At 31.1% G+C, this 22357-nt stretch overlaps 1 protein-coding gene across 1 annotated transcript in view; it reads right to left on the bottom strand.

Moving 5' to 3' along the window:
* Window positions 1–830: 830 nt before the first annotated feature.
* The window catches only part of LOC127716436 (C2 domain-containing protein 3-like), a 38393-nt gene continuing 16866 nt past the window's right edge, over window positions 831–22357 (bottom strand). Inside the window, exons 21-45 of the mRNA XM_052222627.1 lie at window positions 21741–21827; window positions 20964–21068; window positions 20465–20544; window positions 20009–20067; window positions 19112–19261; window positions 17234–17362; window positions 16764–16852; window positions 16470–16607; window positions 15499–15555; window positions 14518–14604; window positions 14203–14307; window positions 13435–13615; window positions 12840–12968; window positions 12182–12418; window positions 11654–11794; window positions 11089–11200; window positions 9923–10081; window positions 9443–9542; window positions 8864–9087; window positions 8310–8466; window positions 7709–7760; window positions 7366–7493; window positions 6262–6683; window positions 3213–5070; window positions 831–2439 (exon numbers count right to left, since the gene is read on the bottom strand). Coding sequence (XP_052078587.1) covers window positions 2260–2439; window positions 3213–5070; window positions 6262–6683; window positions 7366–7493; window positions 7709–7760; window positions 8310–8466; window positions 8864–9087; window positions 9443–9542; window positions 9923–10081; window positions 11089–11200; window positions 11654–11794; window positions 12182–12418; window positions 12840–12968; window positions 13435–13615; window positions 14203–14307; window positions 14518–14604; window positions 15499–15555; window positions 16470–16607; window positions 16764–16852; window positions 17234–17362; window positions 19112–19261; window positions 20009–20067; window positions 20465–20544; window positions 20964–21068; window positions 21741–21827 — 5166 coding nt within the window. The 3' untranslated portion in view covers window positions 831–2259. The remainder of the gene's footprint in view (window positions 2440–3212; window positions 5071–6261; window positions 6684–7365; window positions 7494–7708; window positions 7761–8309; window positions 8467–8863; window positions 9088–9442; window positions 9543–9922; window positions 10082–11088; window positions 11201–11653; window positions 11795–12181; window positions 12419–12839; window positions 12969–13434; window positions 13616–14202; window positions 14308–14517; window positions 14605–15498; window positions 15556–16469; window positions 16608–16763; window positions 16853–17233; window positions 17363–19111; window positions 19262–20008; window positions 20068–20464; window positions 20545–20963; window positions 21069–21740; window positions 21828–22357) is intronic.

Here is a 22357-nt window from a genome sequence, read left to right as displayed (position 1 = left end):
TGATAAATAGTAACAGGTTTAAATATTTAATCGTAAGTAAAATGATCATTCGTGTATTTAATGATGTATATTCAATTTCTTTAAATAAATGAGTGAGACTATAAACTATTAGAAATCTTAGCCGATCTAATTTTACATAACCCAATTCTTTTCATTTAATAATGTGATTCTAGAAAAGGGCTCTATAATATAGGTAACCTTAAAGAGATTCTAAATCATGAAAAATGTACTGTAACATAGCTACATGATGTTATTTGACCTTTATAATGTGGATTCATTATTATTATTATTATACCAATTTTTTTGGTGGATTCAGTTAACCATCAAATTTAAAAGTTCAACGAAGTACAAATTTTATATTGGCTTATGCACACTTTGGCAAAACCATGCAATCGAATATCCATGAAAATATAATTTTCCCTCAATCCACAAAAATAAACGAATCCACAGTAGTGGTCACTACTAAACTGGGCGGCAATATGTAAGGATTACATAGTATATTGAAATTTATAAATAAGAGATAAATGTCAAAATCAAATACACAAGTAATGAAAAATGGGAGATTAATGTCCTAATTAACAAACAAAATGTCATGAAATAATGCCAGTTAAAACTATTTATATATGTATTTCATAGAAAAATAAAAATGCTATCACTGAAAGATAGATTAAAATAGCATTGATATCTAACAAAAATTATAAACAACAAATAATATTATCTACATATATGATTACCTATTAACTTTTTAATAAGTTTATCAACACCAACTTATCTGAAGATAACAGAGTTAACTTACAGCCTTATCTCCGATACACATCATAATTGAGGGAGTTATTTCCCCTTACAATGAGTATTACTACTTTATATTAATATAGAGCAATGATGAAAGGTAAACAAGAGAAAACATAATATTAGCATTTCCAATTCAGATCAAAGGAATAAAGAGTTCTCCAAAATATTCGATGAATAAGAAGGGATTAAACTCACTTAATCCCCAGCACATTATTCCCAAAACTAGAGAAATACTCTAACAAATGAAAAAAAAAACATGTCTCTAGTTATAATTTCCAGTCAAATGAATGATTCTAGAATTGAATTTAAGGATGGAGGTATTGGAGAGTAAACATGATATCTACTTACTTAGCTTTTAAGGTTATCTAGCAATGAAAATCAAGTATGTTTGATATAGATGATACTTGTATGCTACTTTTTGTTAATATGATTCAGATTTACATTGTTTCATAAATGGAAAAAATTTCAGCTGAATTAGTAAAAAATCTGCATCTGAAAATTCTCGACTAAACGATCATATTTTCATACTTCAGCTGAGTTTTTTTAGATAACAATAACTTAAATACAATAAAATAAAAGTGTTTTTTGTAGAATAATATCAACCATTATAGTTTGTCATTACATGATTGATATTTGACTCTTATTAAGGCCAAAAAACAATGTGTCGTTTTCCTGCCAGATAAAAATAGGGTTGGTTGGTCAGAATTCTTTTCTCACTTTGAATATAATCACATTTTCTCCATGGCCCATTCCAATGATACACTATACATCTGGTAATTCAAACAGGCATGGTAGAACTATTGTAATTTCAAATGTTTTGATTACTTTTCACTCAATTTTGGTCAATTTTATTACAAACTTGATGGAACAAGTCAGCAGAAGTAGGATTCATACTAACAACACAAACATCGTTTCTTGAATAATATTTCAGCAAGGAAATCAAATGTTTTAGGCTTAGTTGAGTGACAGGAAACAGACATATAGTTTTGTTTCCCTAAATCTTAACACAATGAATCACTAACAACATATTTTCAAGATTAAATTGATACCAATTATTTTAGTTCAGTGTATTCTTTTAATCACTGACTATTTATCTACTTTACTGACCCTATAAAGGATTCTGTTTCCCAAAAATGTAATATTGCAAAAAAAGATCAATTATATTGATTTCTGCAATTTCAGTGTTTTGGATATTATACATATTATTTGCCTACAATCACGGAGCTGTAGAATACAAACGTATTTCCTATACAATTCTGACCACATTTTTTAGGCTCCTTGTACAAAGTACATGTTTATGGAATAAGTTCCACCTTTACAACACTTTTCATGCTTGTAAGCCTAATACAATTCATTCATTTATTCACCAATCCGAGAAGAGGACATACAAGCATTAACACCAAACGCATTTTACGTCCAATACAAATATTTTGGCACTTCAGAATATCAAGGGATAATTTAAAATTTTCATGACAGCTTGGATGAGAAAATCTTGGCTATTCTTTTTGCTTCCTCGGCTGTTGGGAGTTGTCTCCCTTTTGTTTGTCCATTGAATTTTTTCTTGTCTACTAAGAGTTTCTGCTTCATATGGTATGCCTCCTTTGTCTTCCCTTGCTGTCTTTCAGGATCATCAGACACATCAGAATCCTGCATAAAATATAATATACATAAATTAATTAAAAAATGAGGGACAACTTTTGACCTTAAACAAAATTTTAGAGGATGAGTATTATGAGATACTTAATTCCAGTTTCATGTAAAAATTAATTTCATACAGATAGCATTAAACAAGGTAGTCCAAACAGTCGGATTTATTTTAAAATAATATCTAACCTAAAACATATTAGATTGCATGAATTGTCTATAAAAGAATCTTTTATACTAAAATGAGTTGTTGCATAAAAAATCAACAACGTTATCCGTTTTGGTGGCAGTTTAAAAGCACTTCTGCCAAATTACATATATCCCTCTCTTTTCAGACATACATCAAATATTGATATTTCGTCAAATGAAAGTTAATTCATGCATATGTGATCAAGTACAAAGCAAAAATTTTGAATACAGGTTCCCTTGATTATCATGTTTATTAGCCATTTGAAAAGCCGTTCTAATTCTAATAGCAAGCATAACAGAATATTGGTGTTTGTTACGTTGAAACTGGAAGTGATATTTTTTTATCATGTTTATGCTTTAACCTTTAAGAAACAGGAAAATTATCAGTTTTGTTTTTATCAATAATTAAAAATCAGATAGAATTATTCTAATCACTTCGTTTAAATTTACAAGATTTATTTTCATTTGTCCTTCGAGGATCATGTTATTACAACTGTCAACTACACAGAAATATTATGCAAGAAAATGGTTTACAGTGTCTATAACTAAAAGGTTATGTGAATTAATTTGTTAAAACATAAACACACCTTTTCACTAGTTGGATTAAAAGGTCCTGATGTAGCTATCTCTAATGCTTTCATTGAAGCCTCCAGATGCTGAGCAGGAAGGAAAAAGTTTGGCATAGCAGATGTTTTACTTTCACTTTTTAATGACATTTTAGTTTTTCTACTTTCAAAATCATCTTCCTCATAGTCAGAATATTGGTTAGCATCACCGTTCATTAAGTTAGTGTCTATTTCACTTTCCCGTATTATTGGCACTGGAGTTGCTGATCGAGAACTATTAGCACTTTCTACAGATAATTTGACCTCAGTCTGATTTTGTGTCATTGGATTAGTTTCTTTTGGAAAAAAATAATCGTCAAGTTCATCAACAACTTTGCTATATAAAGCTCTTGGAGATTTTGGCACGTGATCACTTTCGACTGAATATTCAGATCTAGATGGTATAGATCGTTGACTTCCTGCTGAAGACACACGTGACGTTCGCTCTCTTTGTGTGACACTACCAGAATTTTCTGACTCTAAGTCAACATGTTCAAGTAAACGATCAGAGTCAACATCACCACTCCTGTTTAAATCATCAATATTTTCGTGAAAATTTAAATTAAATTCCTCATGCTTCTTACTCTTTGGACTCCACGACGGTTTATATCGTGATCTTTCATTTTCCTCATCATCTTCATTATCAGAAAACCAGCTATCTTTTTCAACAAATTGATCTCGTAAAATCTGAGTTCGTTGTGGTGTTCTAGAGTTTGGAACAGATTCAATGTCAAAGAAACTATCCTCATTAATTTTTTCTCTATCATTTGCAGCACTACTATTAATATCATTTGGCACCATTTTATCCCTTGGCTTTAAAGTCCTATGAAATGAAAGATCAGATGATGGAATTCCACCAAACTTTCCTGAAACATCATTCAGAGTTCTTGGCATAATAACATCTTCATCGCTTCTTTCAGCATCTGAATCGTCTTCATTTTCCTCTTCATCAAGAATATCTCGATAGCGATGATAATAATTTGGATCACCCTCACCATCTGATCCTTCGTACTCTGTTTTCTCCTGAATAATACTCATTTCTTTAGGATCAACATGACTATGTCCATTGCCATTTCCATTTGATGACCTTGCTGAATCAAGTTTGAATGACCCAGTACTTCGTTGTGAATTTTCTCCATGATACAGAAATCCTAATGATGATGCATCAGAGTTCTCAGTAATTTCTCGAGGGGAATAATTGTCTCTAGGGGTCACACCTAATACAGTAGGATCCCTAGGAGTAGCATTTGATGTAAAGGTGTTTGAAGTTGACATTAATTCATCTTCTCTAGGTGTAAACTTCATATTTATCCCTGTATCAGAGTTATTAGACTGGTCCCTAGGTGTAGAATCACATGCTAATGTACTGTTAGTTTCAGTAAGTCCAACAAAATCTCTTGGTGTTGTGCCAAATCGGAATGTATCAAGTTTATCACTTCCACTCCTATGAGAGTCTAAAGCATCATGGTCTTGATATTTCTCACTGGAATGAGTTGCTGAGAAGGCTCCAGAATCTGCTCCCGTTTGAGAAGATTCAGCCTCCTGGGAACCAGTCAACATCAACTCTGCCTCATTTTGCCTCACTGTATCCTGTCGACTCTGTGCAAACTGAAGGGAAGATAAGGTAGAAACACCAGACTGAGTTAGTGAGTTAGCCAACTGTTGTGACTGACATGTGACTGGTATACTTGATCCTGATTGGTTCAAGTGTGGAGTGTCATAAGATGTAACATACTGAGGTGGATGCTGGACATGGAATGAACTTCCTGTTGTTGACGGGGAGGTTACCAGTTTCTGCTTGAGTTTGTATGTTATCTCATCCAAGTCCTGCATTTGTTTTCTGAAATAATTACAAAATTAACAATTAATATATTTCTTTTAAATTTAAATAATCTTAAATATAATCAAACTTATAATTCATGTTTTATATCAATAATGAGTCTTTTCAGCATTAAAACACCATTACTGTAAAATGAACAGATTAGACCGTTGGTTTTCCCGTTTGAATGGTTTTACACTAGTAATTTTTGGGGCCCTTTATACCTTGCTGTTCGGTGTGAGCCAAGGCTCCGTGTTGAAGACCGTACTTTGACCTATAATGGTTTACTTCTATAAATTTTGACTTGGATGGAGAGTTGTCTCATTGGCACTCATACCACATCTTCTTATATCTAGATAGCTTATGACAACTTTACAGTAACTCAGTTGGAGGTGTATTGATTGATATTTTAGTCTACGGAAACATGATCTATCTTTTAATTGAAATAGGGCTTTGAACTAGCTTCCAATAACTGGGAGTGTTCTTAGATCAATATTTTGTGTGTTTTGACTTTGTTAGTTTTTTTTTGGTGCTTAGCACTGTTCTGATGAGTCCAGCCCTTGTTCTTATTCAAAGCTGTTACAACACTGGCCAAAATTGTATTAATTCACATTTTGTTATCCTGGGCCTTTTATAGCTTACTATACGGTATGGGTTTTGCTCATTTTTGAAGGCCTTATGTTGACCTGTAGTTGTTTACATGCTTGTTCTCTGGTCTTTAGATGGATAGTAGTCTCATTAGCAATCCTACCACATCTCAATATTTCTAGTTTACTTCATCTGTTCCATGCCCACAAAAATCTTTTTCACAATTTTTTTTTTTTAAACAAACCACAAAATAGTTGTAAATAGTCATATATTTTTTATCAAATGACAGCAGCATAATATTTCTTCCATTTTCAAAAGCGCTGTGGAAGGAAGTTTTTTTCAAAATTCATTATAGCATAACCATTATATCTTAAAATTTTGGCTGGTAATGTTTCAACTTTGCGTCACATCTATTAATGTGTAAATGTTTTTAAAATGTCATTCTCGATCTTTATTTTGACTATTGGAAACTTGCAATGTATGTTAATAACTTAGAGAACTTTTGCACAGATAGAGGTATCCAGGCAACGAGATAAGTTCTATCTAATTTAAGTATAACTGATATATAAGTTATGTACATTCACTGGAATTCTTTAAAATAAGCACTATATGCAACAAACTAACCTGAGTGATGAAAACAAATATGACCTAGAGGAGTCACTGGCACCACCATCATATTGAGCTGTTGAAAGACTTGGCACATGGTTGAGGGACGGCACACTGGATGACAGATTTGTTTGAAGAGTAGCACTGGACGGTAGAGTAGATATAGGGGATTCCTGATTCTCCTGATGTCTCTGCAGGAATGTTCTAATATTTTCGCTGAGCTGTTGTTGTAACTGTTCATGATGTACTTTAACCTGATCATAATGGGCATTAAAGTGAGGTAGATTGCTGGTAAATGGAGCAGTGGTAGTGGGCAGTGAAATCGGTGGATCACAGAACCATATTCCAGATGTACTGACTCCAGCAGGTAAACTGGTTGGTTGTACTCCGTGATCAGATAAGTTGTATTGTGTCACTGAATCCTGTGGACAAATGTTTACCTAAAATAAAATACACATAGTTTTACAGAAAATAAATTCTTCAGTACATTATGATATCTTGTGTAGTTTCTACTGAATTCATTTACAATCTGTTATAACATGATGAGATTTAGATATGTTAACACTTTTCTATGTGTTTTTATGTGTAAATGTTTGGCAAACAACTAAGAATGTATGTTCTAAATGTTTTCTCCACACACACACACACACACACAATTGGTTTGTCTGTCCATCACTGATGATTGTCTGTTAACTTCTATAAGTTTTCTTCATTATTTCACCTTGTTGACACACACACACACACTTTTTTCATATATATTGACAATGGATAAGTATTTTGAGGGAAAATAAACTTTATATTTTAAAAGATATATAAACTCATGTGGTCAAGATAGAGTTCAAGATAAATATATTGAAATTATATGAATCAGGACAAATAATACACATTATCACTATTTGTCCTCCATTACTGGACATTTAATGTAACAAGAAAAAATGTTTGACACTACAATGCAAAAGTGATTGTTGTATGACGTCAATACCTAGTGGTTTTTTTTTTTAAATTCCAGTAAAATGTCTCAGATTCTCAAATAACAATAAAGTCTTTTTCTTAATTGAAATTAAAGAATTTTATCCTTAAAAGATAAATCTGTAGAAATTAAAAAAAAAAAGTAATATTTACCATAATTTGTCCTTTGCACTGGCCATTGAAGTCTGTTATATTGTACCAGCCACAAATCGCCTGTAACCCTGACAACAGAGGAGTTAAATCTACTGACACAAATCCTAGGACTCGATCAGCTGACTTATCTGTCAAAAATAAAACGAAGAAAGTCAAAATGTAATAGTGATGTCAGCTGTTGGGAATGTAATTGAATAGAGAATGGCAAATTCCTTTTTTTCTGAAACAGACAATACTAAAAATCAAAAATTAAAAAAATTAAAGTCCACTGTTTAAATCCGCTTGATACTTTTATATCAGATACATAACAGAATTACTAATCTGAAATTTATCTAACACATACCTGGTTCTTTTGAAGCACCATGAGGTTTATGCCAAACTTTAAGTACTAAATTCTGGAATGAAGAAATAAAATGTTCATATTTATGTAACATTCAATCATTATCAAACTAATTACAAATGTTCTACTGTTGACAACAATTGATTTTATATCTTATATTATTTTGACAAAATGAATCCAGCGATATTACTTGGCAACGATAACTAATTTTTCTTCTAGAATAATCCCACAGAAGTCTTTATTAATACTTAATGAGTAAAAAGGATATGAGTAAACATTAGTCAAAATACCACAAGGTCTAAAGAAACCTCAAAATTTTATTACTTGCTTTTTTTATACCAAGACCTAAGATAAATGCAATAATCTGACCAACATTCAACTGAGTACTGAATACAGTAAATTTTAAAACTTTAATGTTTAAATCTGTTATAAAGATCTCTCATCACACAAACACGTCTTTTTTGTGCTTTTTGTTGTTGCTTGTTCAGGTTTTTTTTTTTGTCAAAGAACAGTTTTTATCAAAAATTGGTACAGTTAAAATTAGGTAAATGTGTCATCAATCCAAACAATGTGTGGTAAAAAGAGATGTAATGTAGTTAGTTACCTTATTTTCCTGATACAGTAATTCTGTACTAAGTTTAGTTTCATGTTGATGATCCCAGATGGGACTATCTGAGTTGTGATAGACTGCTGTGTAGGATGGACTTGATGATTCTGACGTCTGGTAAGACACATAGGCATTTGGATGACTTTCATCAGATCTGAAATAAAATAGATAAGTTTCTGTCTTTAAATAAATGAAAACTTAACTGCAGTCTATAATATATGCAGGTGTCCAATAATTAATGAATCAATGCAAAATAAAACTGCAGGCACTTGTGGCTTTTTCATGCTGATTATACAATTTAAGATTACATATATATACTAACCAATATAATGCTCCATTAATGGCATTATAATAAAATCGGCATTATACAATTTACTTCTTTAAAAGTACTTTAAGTTGCCAGAAAGATTTATAAGAGAAGATAACTCTACCTGAATATACTAATTAATAAAAGATTCAACTATAATAAAATCTGCTGTATACCATTCATTAACTTTGTAAACTGTACTTTTTAAGTTTCCAGAAAGATTTATAAGAGAAGACAACTCTACCTGGATTTGTCAACAATATGTGGTAAATGCATGGCTCTGTCTATAGAAATCACAACACTAAACACAGATGATTCTTTCTCTTCTACAACACTCAGATTAGATTTCTTGGACTTCTCCTTCTTGAGGCTAGACAATTGGTGGAAGCTGTCATTTGGATCATAATCAGGATCCTCTGTCACTGATCTGTCAGATAATTCTTCCTCCAAGTCATCATCGCTTTGTTCCTAAAATATCATAAATATTTCTATGGTTAACTTCTGCATTCTACTTTTATATAGCATTTTTTTCTGAATCTCAACATCTCAACATGTAAATTTCTGTTATCATGGCTAGCAAAAAATACTGGTATAAAACAACTAGCTTAACAGTATCTAAGCAAACACTACTTTTATGGATCTCAATTGTTGCTTTTGATTTGTTATGCTTTTTATGTTCTCTAAATATCTTTGAAGAAATAAAAATTTTCTCATTTGATATTGTGTGTTCACTCTGGAAACAGTGAATGAATTACCAATGAACTCTACCAAACACAAGCCTCAAGTAAAAATATTATTTTGTAAGTCATAATACTGTATTTACCTGATGAAGAGGACCAAACTGAGGTTTAGAGGTTATATGAGCCCTTGCAAAGGCACCACCTAAACTAGAAGATCCAGGTTTAAACAAGGGATACATTCCACTGGAAGTACAGAAACAAAGACATGTTATTCTCTTGTAAAAGCTTTCTTCCACATTACTTATTCAAATTTGAATATTTTACAGTTTATCTTACATAGATATTTGAAATTATTGTCCCTTTAATCTCACTCTATAAATATGTCATATACTATTCAAATTGAGAAACTGATTTTTCTAAAATTATAATATTTGTTCTTCATATCATTATATATTTAATTATTTTCTTTTTCTTATACAGAACTTTCTACCTTTTTACCCAAACTTGAGAAATATGACTTATATTGAATATATAAAGCCAGAACCTGTACTAAAATTCTGATTTGAACAATTTCTTTATTTTCAGCTCAAAATAAATATATGACGTCTTTTCAAAGTTAGTACCTGACTCTGTGTTGTTTTCTCCTTTCATCATTAAGTGATTCCATATCTATGTATGCAGTACCAATCAGCTTGTCTCTATGTTGTGGTTTATTTTTATGGTGTTTACGACTGGCATATGTTACCCAAATTTGGATTTCTAATTTCTCTTCTCGTAAATACCTGTTAACAAATCAAATCAAACAAAATCTTAAGATTTCTGTATTTTTCTTTTGTCAGAAAAAGATTTGCAAATCCCTATACCCAAATGATACAAACTAAGACATGTATATTGATAAAACTGACAGTGTTCTCCCCAGGCCCTTAAAGGACCGCAGGCCCGCGATGTATAATTTTTGACCGTGGTTCTATTGGTCTTACCGCGATGTATAATTTTTATCTGTGGTCCTAAAATTTACAGTCTGTTTTGTTATGTTGCTATCGCATTAACTTTCTTCTCCTTTTATCCTAAATGATATATAAAAGCTTAAAATGTTTATACAAATATTATCAAGAGCAATACTTTTTTTCTCTCTTTGATGTATAGTAGGAATTTTCTGTTTTCCCTTAGAATTACACTAGATAATTTGAGATTTTCTGTTTTCCCCTAGAAATACACTAGAAATTTAGAGATTTTTCTGTTTTCCCCTAGAATTACATTAGAAATTTAGAGATGTTTTCCCCTAGAATACATTAGAAATTTATAGATTTTCTGTTTTCCCCTAGAATTACATTAGAAAATTTTCTGTTTTCCCCTTCAATTACAGTAGAAATTTTGTTTTTTTCTCTTGAATTACAGTTAGAAATTTTCTATAAATGAAAATAACATAAATTGTGTACAGAAAATAGAAAGGTAAAATATATGTATTTTTGATAAAAACAATGGCATCATCTGTGGCACCTAAAGTACCATATTTAAGAATAAAGATGACTGCTGAGGATTCATATATTTTCTTTGCTACCAATTTTTGTGAATTAGGAACAATTTAGAAAAATTTGCTCTTCGTTGAACATTTAAATTTGTTGATCACCTGTACCCACGAATCATTAAAAATTGGTATCCAATGAATAAAAATTAATCCACAGTATTTGACATCTTAACAAACTATAAACTGTCGAAGGATTTTTAACTACAACTGCATAATAATATCACTTTGTATGAAAGATGTAGGAAAAGATGAAGAGCTTACCACTTAAACGGAGAAGTAACAGATATCTGGAAGTTATGGTGGTGATTTAACTGTGATACAATATAACCTTCACTGTTCACGGACATAGGCTGAATCTTGGATACAACAGCACCTAAAAATAATCTCAATTGTTAATACAATATAAATTTGTAAGGAATTAGGAATATTCCAAAATTAAATGTTGGAAGGCGCTATTTTCCTCAAGATCCCCTTTCATACAATTTTAATTAGAATAATAATGCGTCATTGAGTGAAAAATTATTTTGACACACCACCAGTATATCATTGATATTAGATGCCTTCCAACCCCTACAATTAACTCAGGAAAAGCCCTAATACAATTGTTTGTCAATAAATGGGTTATTTTGAAAATTTACTGCTAACAATGTATTCATACAATTTCATTACTCCTGTTAAAATGATATATCACTACTCAATGTTTTAATTTTTTTGTGGCAAATATCTTTAAAACAAGACAGGTTCAACTTTGGCATTTATTTATTTGTTGAGATGAGTAATTTATGTGAGAAATCATATTTTAATTGAATAAACATTTTTTACAAACCTTTGTCATAGACTTTGTATCGAACATAACATCTTGCAGACTTATCTAGACTGTTTTGTCCAGTAATCAGTGCATTCTGGACTGGGAAGGAGACTTGATCTACTGATACTGTCACATTCTGATATCTGCCACTACTTTCATCTAAAAATACATGGAATATAAAATAAAATCTAAATGTTTTCTTTTAATTTGGAATTTTACTACAGCTATACAAAAACAAAATAAAATTTTATCGCAATCTTTTCCAATATCTAGATTAAAAGTTTCAGCCATGATGTATTGTACAGTATCCAAAGAATCTTCTATGTACGAATGAGTGAACTCCAGAATTTTTAGTTGCATCCAGTCACATAACATTATCAAAATTATAATGGTAAGCCTCTTTTCAAATTGAATGGTCTATATGAAAGTCATACATTTACAATTAAACACCAATCAACACCCAAAGGACCCACTAAATCATGAGAAAATCTTTCCATAATAAGATATACAAAATATCTATATTCCATTTCAAAGGGAGGTACTTACCATCACTTTCCCAGGCTTCTTCCTCCTCTACATTGAGTTCTATAGGAGACCATCCTACACCTCTGGCTGTGTGTATTACTCGTTCTCTATCATTGTGATGAGCAAACTTAACAGCCATCTCTAGCCCTCCTACTACTCGTTCTAAACCTCTGTTACCACTGTTTGTCTCCTCTGTAATACTAGTGTCCTCATTCCAACCTGATGGAGGCGAGTTTACTGCATACCAACCAGTTATTCCTAAAACAGCAATTTTAAATGTTTTAAGCCTTTTATCTTCTCTCTAAATAATTTCATAAGAAAACTAGTTACAGATGCAACTTAACTTTCAAGAAGACACAATGTTTATAAAGTGCCTTTCATTTGCTTGGCAACATTTTAAAACCTATTCACGACAATAATTATTTCAATAGCTTATATAATTCAGTCACATCTCATATATTAATACATAATTTAAATGCAGGACTGGCTACCATTGTGATTTTACCAGAGATGTTTATAATAATCTTTCTAAATAGTATTCAGCAAAAAAGCAGGCTGGTACTATGAGGGTTACCCCTTATACCATACTTAACATACAAAATCAGTCCACTGAGTAAAAGCAAATTTGTTCATTAAAAAAATTAAAAAAACAGTAAAGACTCTAATTTGAAAAATGTACCTGTTCTGTGAGTTAGTAAGGATGATAATGAAAGAGTTACTGTTCCTAACAGAACATCTCCCGTCTTTCCAAGAAGTTGTCTCCCCTTAACACCACTGTCCATATCCTGCAGTAAATGTCTGTCAAAATCTGAAAATAAGAAAAAAAATGTTAAAAAAATCAATACAAAATTTCTTGGTTGAAGGGTTGATATGGGTATTTCTTTTTCTTTTAGTTTATCATTAAATGTTACTTACAAATAAGTTTTAATGTTAATGCAAGCTTTAAAACAAAAAATGTATGACCTCTATCCTTTTGACAAAAAACATTTCAGCATTTGTTTTCTTTATTTTTCATTGATATATGACAGAAAGAGTATTCTCAAATCTTCTACGAATAAATGATACTACTCCTTACCACAGCAATGATTCTTGCACAACAAGTCCTAACAGATTGTACAATGTCATCATGTTAATATAAAAATCTTAGTGTTACAAATGAAATTAAATAATGCCAAAAGTAATGGTACATTGAACATCTATATGAAAAATAATTACCAAATTAAAATTTTCAAACCTTTTAGCGCCATCAAATGTTTTTTTTTTTATATATTTACCTGAGGACATGCCAGGGACTTGATGCCAGATTTCCATTGTTATTTCTCCACATTCCAAAATTTCAGCTAAGGTCATTGCATCACTGTCTGGTTCTGTCCATAACAAAGGACATGGGAAATCCATATGGTGAGAATATTCAGGACAAAATGTTCTTGCTATTGTTCTCGTTAGTCTCTCATCCTGTAAAAGAAATAAAAAGATCTTTTCAACTGTTTTTGTAATTATGGTATATTAAGATTTGTTCTAAGATCAATGGAACCCTGTTTCTTTCATGCTCGGGATGTTGTCAGTAAGTTAGAATATTACATGTTCTTATCTATGATACTGCAACCATTTTAAAAATCTTTGTTAATATTGGTTTTAATAGACATTCAAATACACAGCCCTCTCTCATTCTGAGAGATTCAATATACTTTTGACAATACCGTACAAGTAATTTTTAAAAGATTGTTTTAATCACATAGGTACACTCACAGATAAGAATTGTTTAAATACACTGTAGCTGCCATACATAGCAAAAGACCAAAATGAATCTAGGATCACAAGTGCAAATTAAGTGATCTACAATGGGTAATGTCAAATCAGCTGCATGATCAGCTGACCCATGCCTGACTCAAACACCAGCCCTAGCCTCAAAACTTTACTTCAACCTAAAACAAACTTTAACTTAACCATAACCATAAACTGAACATGAACTCTAAAGTATAGGGTCTGCTCACGTTAATTAAGGTTGTCTTGGCTTCTTATGTAAATATTATGGTACTAACCTGTTTCTGGAGGAAAGAGAGTTTGACTTTGACATAGGAGTTAACACCAACTTCAGCAGGATACTGCATCCCTGTATCAAGGTGGGCTATGGATTCAGCTGCTGCCTATTAACAAAAAAAATAAAAACAATAAGTCATTACTTCAAGACGAGGCATTCTATTTACAGCAAAAATTTATTTGTAATTCAGTTTACATTAAGGGTTTAATGAAACATGTGATATAACATAGTCTTAGAGTTGATGCTTAATATTTGAAATTTATTACCTAATAAAAGATATCATATCAAAGTTCTTAATAAATTCAATTAAAATTACCTTTAATCCAGTAGCTCTGATGACACTGACAGATATACAGACTTGAGATCCTGACAGATTCTTCTGTAAAGCTGCATTCAATTCATTCTATCAAATGTAACATAAAACCATAATTAGGTTTAAACATGCACTTTTAAGTGCCAGTCTTTGTAAGAATCAGGCAATTTAGAAAAATTTCAAAACATGACCGACACCGACCTAACCATCCTATTTTAGAGTTACCCTCATCCTGAGTTAGAAATGGTAGGTTTTTCGTTTCTGCTTGTCTGGTAATTCAAGAAATCTCCAGTTAACTTTTGGTTAGAATGATAGCAAATTACAGAGTTAGCTCCCCTTAATTGTTAATTTCTAGAGCATTTCAACCAAATTATATCTTGAATTACCAGAACAGGAAAAGGAAACCAATGTTATATTTGTGCACCATTATACAATTTTAACATAAATTAATGTCAACTTGAGTGGGTTTTTGTTTGTCATGTTTTCACCACTACCCGATTCTTAGGCAGATTGGTTATTAAAATAATACTATAAAGGGGTATATTACAAGGTTCTATGTAAAACTGACATTTCCAAAATACACAGGTAATTACACCTTGCAGGTTTAAGAAAGAAGAAACTAAACAACACTGCACATCCAATACATTTTTGGAAAAATAATGGATAAGGTTTTTCACTATATATGTTATGGTTCCTACAAGGCTCATATTTCCTAACTTTTACATTCTGAGTAATAAATTATTAATGATATAAATAAAAAACATATTTTTTTAGTTCTCGACTTCCCATGTATCTCATTTTGCTAGGCAACAAGTACTAGACAGAGATATTCTATGTACATGTAACATTCAACCAATAAGATGTCATGGTTTAACTTTATATTCTTTTACTCTTTCCTTTGGTTCAACTCTATTTTTTCAATATTTTCTTTGAAACAACAATAGCTGTGAGATCAGTGATATTATTATCTGATAGACAACTTACCTGTATTGTATTTGTTTTATAGTGTATTGTTACATCCATTAATCCAGACTCTTTCATCTGTAAAAATAAAACAAACAGAAATACAGAGTAGTTGATATAAATAATTAAATTAGTAAAATGTTTTTGGAAATTCCAATTGAAGATCTATTAAAATATTTTATAATTTTATCAATAAAATATTAGAGATACAATTTTTACAAAGAATTACCAAAAAATATCCAACACTCCAGCAGAGATGAATGAAAAAAAAAATATGGGGAATATGTCATTGATACAGCAACCAAACAACACAAATAAAACCTGTATGTAAAGGTCTACATAAGGTCATCTGATGTCATCACTATATTTATTACACTAAGATTTAATTAGAAAACACTAACAAGGCTCCTGACTTGGTTAAGTCACCTCAACTAGAGATGTAGTTAAAATAGTTTTTGTAGCACTCAACCATCCTTTTTTAGAACTTAATTCTATTTCCATAGCTTTTTGTTTCCATACCGCTATATGTTATCATAATTTGTTGTTGCCATTTTAAATTTTTGATACTGTGTATACATTTAATGTTAATGAAAAAAATTCAATCAATGTTGTCATATTCAATTCAATATGATCAACATCTCAAATCACAGCATTTAGTACTTATACAAAAAGTGCACAGAAAACCTGTCTCTTTGTGCTAAAGTTTGTACAAATTCAACTTTTGCAGTTCACATTTGCTTAAATAAAACAGTCTTACACAACTATCTCTTCCTATAACTCACCTTACACAACTATCTCTTCCTATAACTCACCTTACACAACTATCTCTTCCTATAACTCACCTTACACAACTATCTCTTCCTATAACTCACCTTACACAACTATCTCTTCCTATAACTCACCTTACACAACTATCTCTTCCTATTACTCACCTTACACAACTATCTCTTCCTATAACTCACCTTACACAACTATCTCTTCCTATAACTCACCTTTGATTTGGACTCTGGATCCTTCATTTCTGAATCTGATCCTACTTGAGTTAATGGCAAGGCAAAAGTTTGAACTGATGGCTCCCCTCTTTTCTGCATGGTAACCATAGCACATAATTTGGCAAGTGGCAAGTTTGTCTTAAATAAAAAAAAAAGAAGATTGAAATTAAGCTATCATGTAATATGTTTACTTATATAAATCCTATTTCTGTTTTTATTTAAACAAGAATGTTTAATAATTCACTGAATACTATCTTAAAGAAATTTAAACTCTCTTAACTCTATAGACCTTACCTTGGCTATACACTGATCCCTAACATTAGGATGATAATATCTACACCACACTTCAAATGGTAGACCTCCTCCTCCAGTTCCAGCACAGGCTGAAGAAAAAATACCATAATAAAGTCATACATATACATTAAATAACTTATTACTGTAATTCTAAATGGAAAGCAATATAAGTATTAGTGTATCAAATTCATAATGTAAACTTTTGGATAACAATATACATACTGTTATCATGTCACAGTATATTTTCTTAGATTAGCTCTCTGCCTTTGTTGACACTTGTATATCAATATTTTTAGGTGTTTTCTCTCAACAGTATGATTTCTGTATAGTCAAACATGTGTAAACGAAGATAATTAAAAGACTAGCATTAATGGTTAACACATATTAATCTATTCTTGCTCGTTTAAAAGTAAAGGGCACTTTTACTATCTAACTTAAAATACACTTTGTGTATTGAAAGACAACGTTACCTGTGAGTAATTCTCTCTGTACAGGTGTTCCCATTGATAGAACGATTCTATGCCGTGTAACATCATTGAAAGTAGGATCAGGTATACATAATGTTGTTGCACTTCTGAAGGACTTCATACTTGGCACAGCTGCAAAAAATATTGTGAATCAATCCATCAGTATAAAGAAGTTTCTTAAATTCTTTCTAAAAATAATCAATCAGAGATAACAATGTCAAACTTGAGAAAACTATTAGGTTTGAAAGAAAAAAAAATATGTATACACAATGGATGGTAGTAATCCTCTTTAAATAATAGACTTAAATTATGAGAAAGTAGGCTATTCCATTTAAATGGATGTGGTAGGATAGGAAGGGACTTTTAAAAATTCACCAACAACCAACAAACTTTCTTATGTGTAATTTTGTGTACTTCAGATGGATATAAAACATAGATGGGGCCTCGGTGGGCGAGTGGTCTAAGTAGTTACTACAGTAATCACTAGCCAGTCAACACTGAGGTTGTGAGTTCGAACCCCGCTCGTGCGGGTGCACTCGACTCCAATCTTAATTGACTAGGATTGTCAGTTTTCCTATCGAAGGTCGATGTTTTTCTCCTGGCACTCCGGCTTCCACCACCAATAAAAACTGGCCGCCGCGAAATAGCCCAAAAGCGGTGCTTAAAAACGGCGTTAAAACACCAAAAAATCAAATCAAACAAGCATTTTGAGAGTATTGCATGGCAATACATAGTCCCCTACCGGGTAAAAATTCATTATACTGGAACAAAATGCTTACTTGTTCTATAACTTGTCATGGTGTAAACAAAAAGAAAATATCAAGTCAATATCTTCAAGCATGACTAAAAACAGTGTGGAAAACTGAATATATGAGTGAATTTTTTCAAGTCCAAGGACCATAACTCTGCACAAAATTATCAGACCGAAACAAAAATTTGAACTTGATCTGTAACTTGTCATGATAAAACTATATACCAATTGTCAATCAATATCTTCAAGCATGATGAAAAAAAGTTTCGAAAACCTATAACACTCTAACATTAGATATGATTAATAGTTCTCTAAAATTAGATATGATGTAATACAATGTATATCTATTTTCAAATTACAATCAAATATAATTAATAGTTCCAAAATTTTTTTCTTTCATTTGTCACAAACTAATATAGATTTGTAACTTATCTATAAAATGTCAACAACTTTTATCTACACAATGTAATGTAATGAAATATATACCTTAATAAAAATAGATTATTATATAATTAAAGGATTTCACTTAATAAAAAAAAAAATATATATATATGTAGCATTCAGAAAATTAGTTTATACAAAATAACATATAAACCTGCCACAAAATTCCTCAAACAATTTACCAAAGAATGTCTTTTAAAAAATGAGTTATCTCCCTTTGTACAGGTTATATGGTTTAACATAGTACTCTTAACATTAGTTATGGAGTTTTTTTATGGACCATAACTCTGGACTAAATCATCAGACTGGAACAAAATTCGAACTTGATCTATAACTTGTCATGATAAAACTATATACCAAATATCAAATCAATATCTTCAAGAACAAAGCAAAAAAGTGTGGAAAGCTGAGTTGCCGGACTGACGGATGAACAGACGTAGGACAGACAGACGGACAGAGTGTAAACCTAAAGTCCCCTTCGACTGCGTCTGTAGGGGACTAATTAAAACATAGATGACCCACACACCATGTCCAAATATAAAACTTCTCTGTCAACCCTCTCATAGTCATTTTAATAAAACAGCCCTTACATAAATTACCCTATTAGTAAGATAAGAAGTTGGCAAATTTTGCTTCAATTCTAAAGCTGCACTTGGCAATGTGTTTCAGTGATATTAACAATAACTTACCATGTTTGATAACAGGTGATCCTTGGACATGATTATTTGATTGAGCTGGGAAATGGTACTGTACAAAGCAATCTGCTTCTCCCCACATCATGTTCTCAAATGCAGTCAGACCTCTCAATCCTTCTATTACTACTTCAAATATGTGCTCCACTGTAAACAAGAAAAATTTAAAACATAAAACTCATATTTAATCTATCCTTCTGTCATACACAACCATTCTACTCAGGTAAGTTTTAAGAACGATGAATTTTCTGATAAAATCAAAAAATTTTGGTACAGATTCAATGTGAAGACTTATAAAATATTGAATTATAGCAAAGTTTCTTTAAATGTCTCCTTATATCTCAGTTGATACAAAATTCAAGAGCTTAAATTTCTCATTAGGATTTCCTTGATAGAAGGGTGACTACCTTAATGAAACTACTTAAGCAAAAGTTCTTGAAGACAAAGTTGAAATCATCACTTCGAAGTTTAACAGTCAACATCATGACTTGTTTGACTGTGATATAATTTCTATGTCATAGATGAAAAAATTCTTTCATATATCCTATGTTTTATCTCAGCTTTTGACTATCACCTAATTTCATTCTTTCATCATCAACCTAGTCCAAGTTAGCATTTTTAGGGACTGGATAGGGTAGTTAAATGTCAGAGAGCAGTTAATGAGATTGCTATTATTTTGTGAAGAAAAATCACTACCCAAATGAATGCGCGTTTTTAATATTGCAAACCTGATACTGATGCATTTTACACATTTATAAACACATTGCTATAATTTCTGAATTTACAGTATTTCATTTTCAATTTTTTACCAAGAATACACCTTGTACTTGCTACTACAAGTAATTCATGTAAAACAAGAATTTTGACCTTGCAACAGATGTAAAATAAACTTACCAATAGATTCTGTACCTATATGTGGAGGACTGATGTCATCTGACTGTTGTAGATCATTCCTAAAGAAAATATAATAATTTATCATTGTAGTATTGTTAGTGGTGAAAATACAGATAAAATCTGTAACTTCAGATTATTTTGTTAAACCACTATAACAAAAATTAAGCCAAGCTCCAAAATTACTACAATACTGTCAGATATAAAGCATAGTTCATTTTTTTTTTTATTTTAGGTACTGTAAACAAACTTATTTTCAGAATTTTTTATTTAACGTTTAAAATCTAAGAATATCCAAGTTTCATATTCACGATATTTTTCTAATTGCAAATCTCTTGAAAATTAATCCGTTATTGCTCGCCAAAATTAGTTGGTTTACAGTATATCAAATAGAAAAGATCAGATGTCTGTTATTTAAAAATTAATGTAAAATCTATAGTAAGACATATGATTCTGTACCTTTCCAAATAATGTTGAGGTCTCTCTGGCAAATGGTTAGGTGCCACACCATCAACTTTGATTCTTTGTAGGGCAGCAACCTTTAAAAAATATTTTAGATACGCTCTATAGGTATGAAGAAACATAGAACAATGGTATATCTAAAATACTCATGCTTTCTGCATAAAGTTTGTCTGGTGGAAATCATAAAATAATACACAAGCTTTTTCCTTTTTTTTTTCGTCAGAAAAAAAGACATAACCTATTAGAAACCAGTGCTTTCCTTTGGTCTCATACAGAGTATTTTTGTGGATATTCAAAATGAAGAATATTGTGAGAAGTTGGTGAAGGTTTATTGATAACTTTTATAGATGAAAGAAAAGTAGATGACCAAAACCATGAACTTGTAAGCTATTAAGCAAACTTGTTGCTAAACACTTTGAAAGTTTGATAAACAAATTTCACCAGCTTAACCTTTTCTATGGCTAGAAAAATGATCTATTGTGATTAGAAATCTTACCTGTTCAGCTGAGCCAATGGCTAGACAAACTTGTAGCTGTCCAAACTGTGATCCATTTAATGGGTTAACAATAGGGAGGTAGTTATCAAGTGCTATCACAGGAAACTGCAATATTTAATATAAATTCTTAAATATAGTACTTTTACTTATAAACAACACATGCACAGAACGGTGCTAGCCTTCAGACAGGACATGTACGGAACTGTGTTTGCCTCCAGACAGGAAAATTACCTATAATTTTGATCTTTCTATACTTTAACATTTTTACTGATGCGTAACTATATACTGTAAATTCAGAAATTAATGCGTGTATTTATTATTGCGACTTTTGAAGAATGGACAAAAATGCGAGATTAATTATTGCATTTCAGGAAAATCTGCATACAGATATATGTATCATCTTTCAAAATGCGAGTTCTTATTATTGCCATACTCACCCAGTCGCATTATTCGCAATAATAAAAACCTCGCAATAATTTCTGACTTTACAGTATTAGATATTATATGATCTCAAAGGTTATTTCTTTATGCCATTTTCCATTTTCTGTAGAATAAAACTGCTTCCTCTTTGTTGTTATGGTGATCTCTATTTTCATTTTTGTATTTAGGTTTTATTAGGTTGTTTTTCATCAAAGTTTCCCAAAAATCTTTTTACAATCATAGTCCCTTTTTTCAGTTTCATCATTTAATGATAATATCATATACTTCTTTTTTTTTCAATTCATGCATATTAAAGTGATATATAAATCATCTCCAAATATTCAACACAATTATTACCTGAGATTTAAGAAGAGTATTTGCAATTTTCTTATCCCTGAATGACATATAAAACTGATGCAGGCTGATCTTGACTATGCCAATCAACTAAAAATAGATAAGATTAAATTAGTCTATGGGTAATGCTTAATTATTACTTAATCCCTATGAACTTTTTTAATTTGTTTTCAGTTCTAATGACAATTCATTGTCTAAGGACTATTCCAGGGGAAAATGTATGGGAGGGTTGAACACCCATATTTTTTTTTAAAGTTTTTTTAAAAATTTTTGTGGGTAATGGTACATATGTAGGTAGTGGTAGCAAGAACAAGAACGATTCTATTTCGAAAGAAAATCTAAAATATAGGTGGAATGGTACACATAAAAGTGTTGTCTGTCCTCACTCTTCCCCCATCCAAACCATACATTTTTTTCCTTGAATAGCCCTTAATTCATATATAATCATTCATCATTAAAAAAGGTTTGTTGATTCGTTTTGTATTTTCTGCATATGACAAAATATAATTTTAATTGACTTAAATTTAACAGTACCAATAAAATTAAATATCTATTTTATGTCTGTTATCACTGTATATATGTAAATGTGATACTTATATTCAGGGTATATATAATATGTT

This window comes from Mytilus californianus, unplaced genomic scaffold, assembly GCF_021869535.1.
Source record: "Mytilus californianus isolate M0D057914Y unplaced genomic scaffold, xbMytCali1.0.p SCAF_9, whole genome shotgun sequence".
In the NCBI taxonomy this organism is placed as follows: Eukaryota; Metazoa; Mollusca; class Bivalvia; order Mytilida; family Mytilidae; genus Mytilus; species Mytilus californianus.
This window is presented reverse-complemented; position numbering and strand designations above follow the sequence as displayed.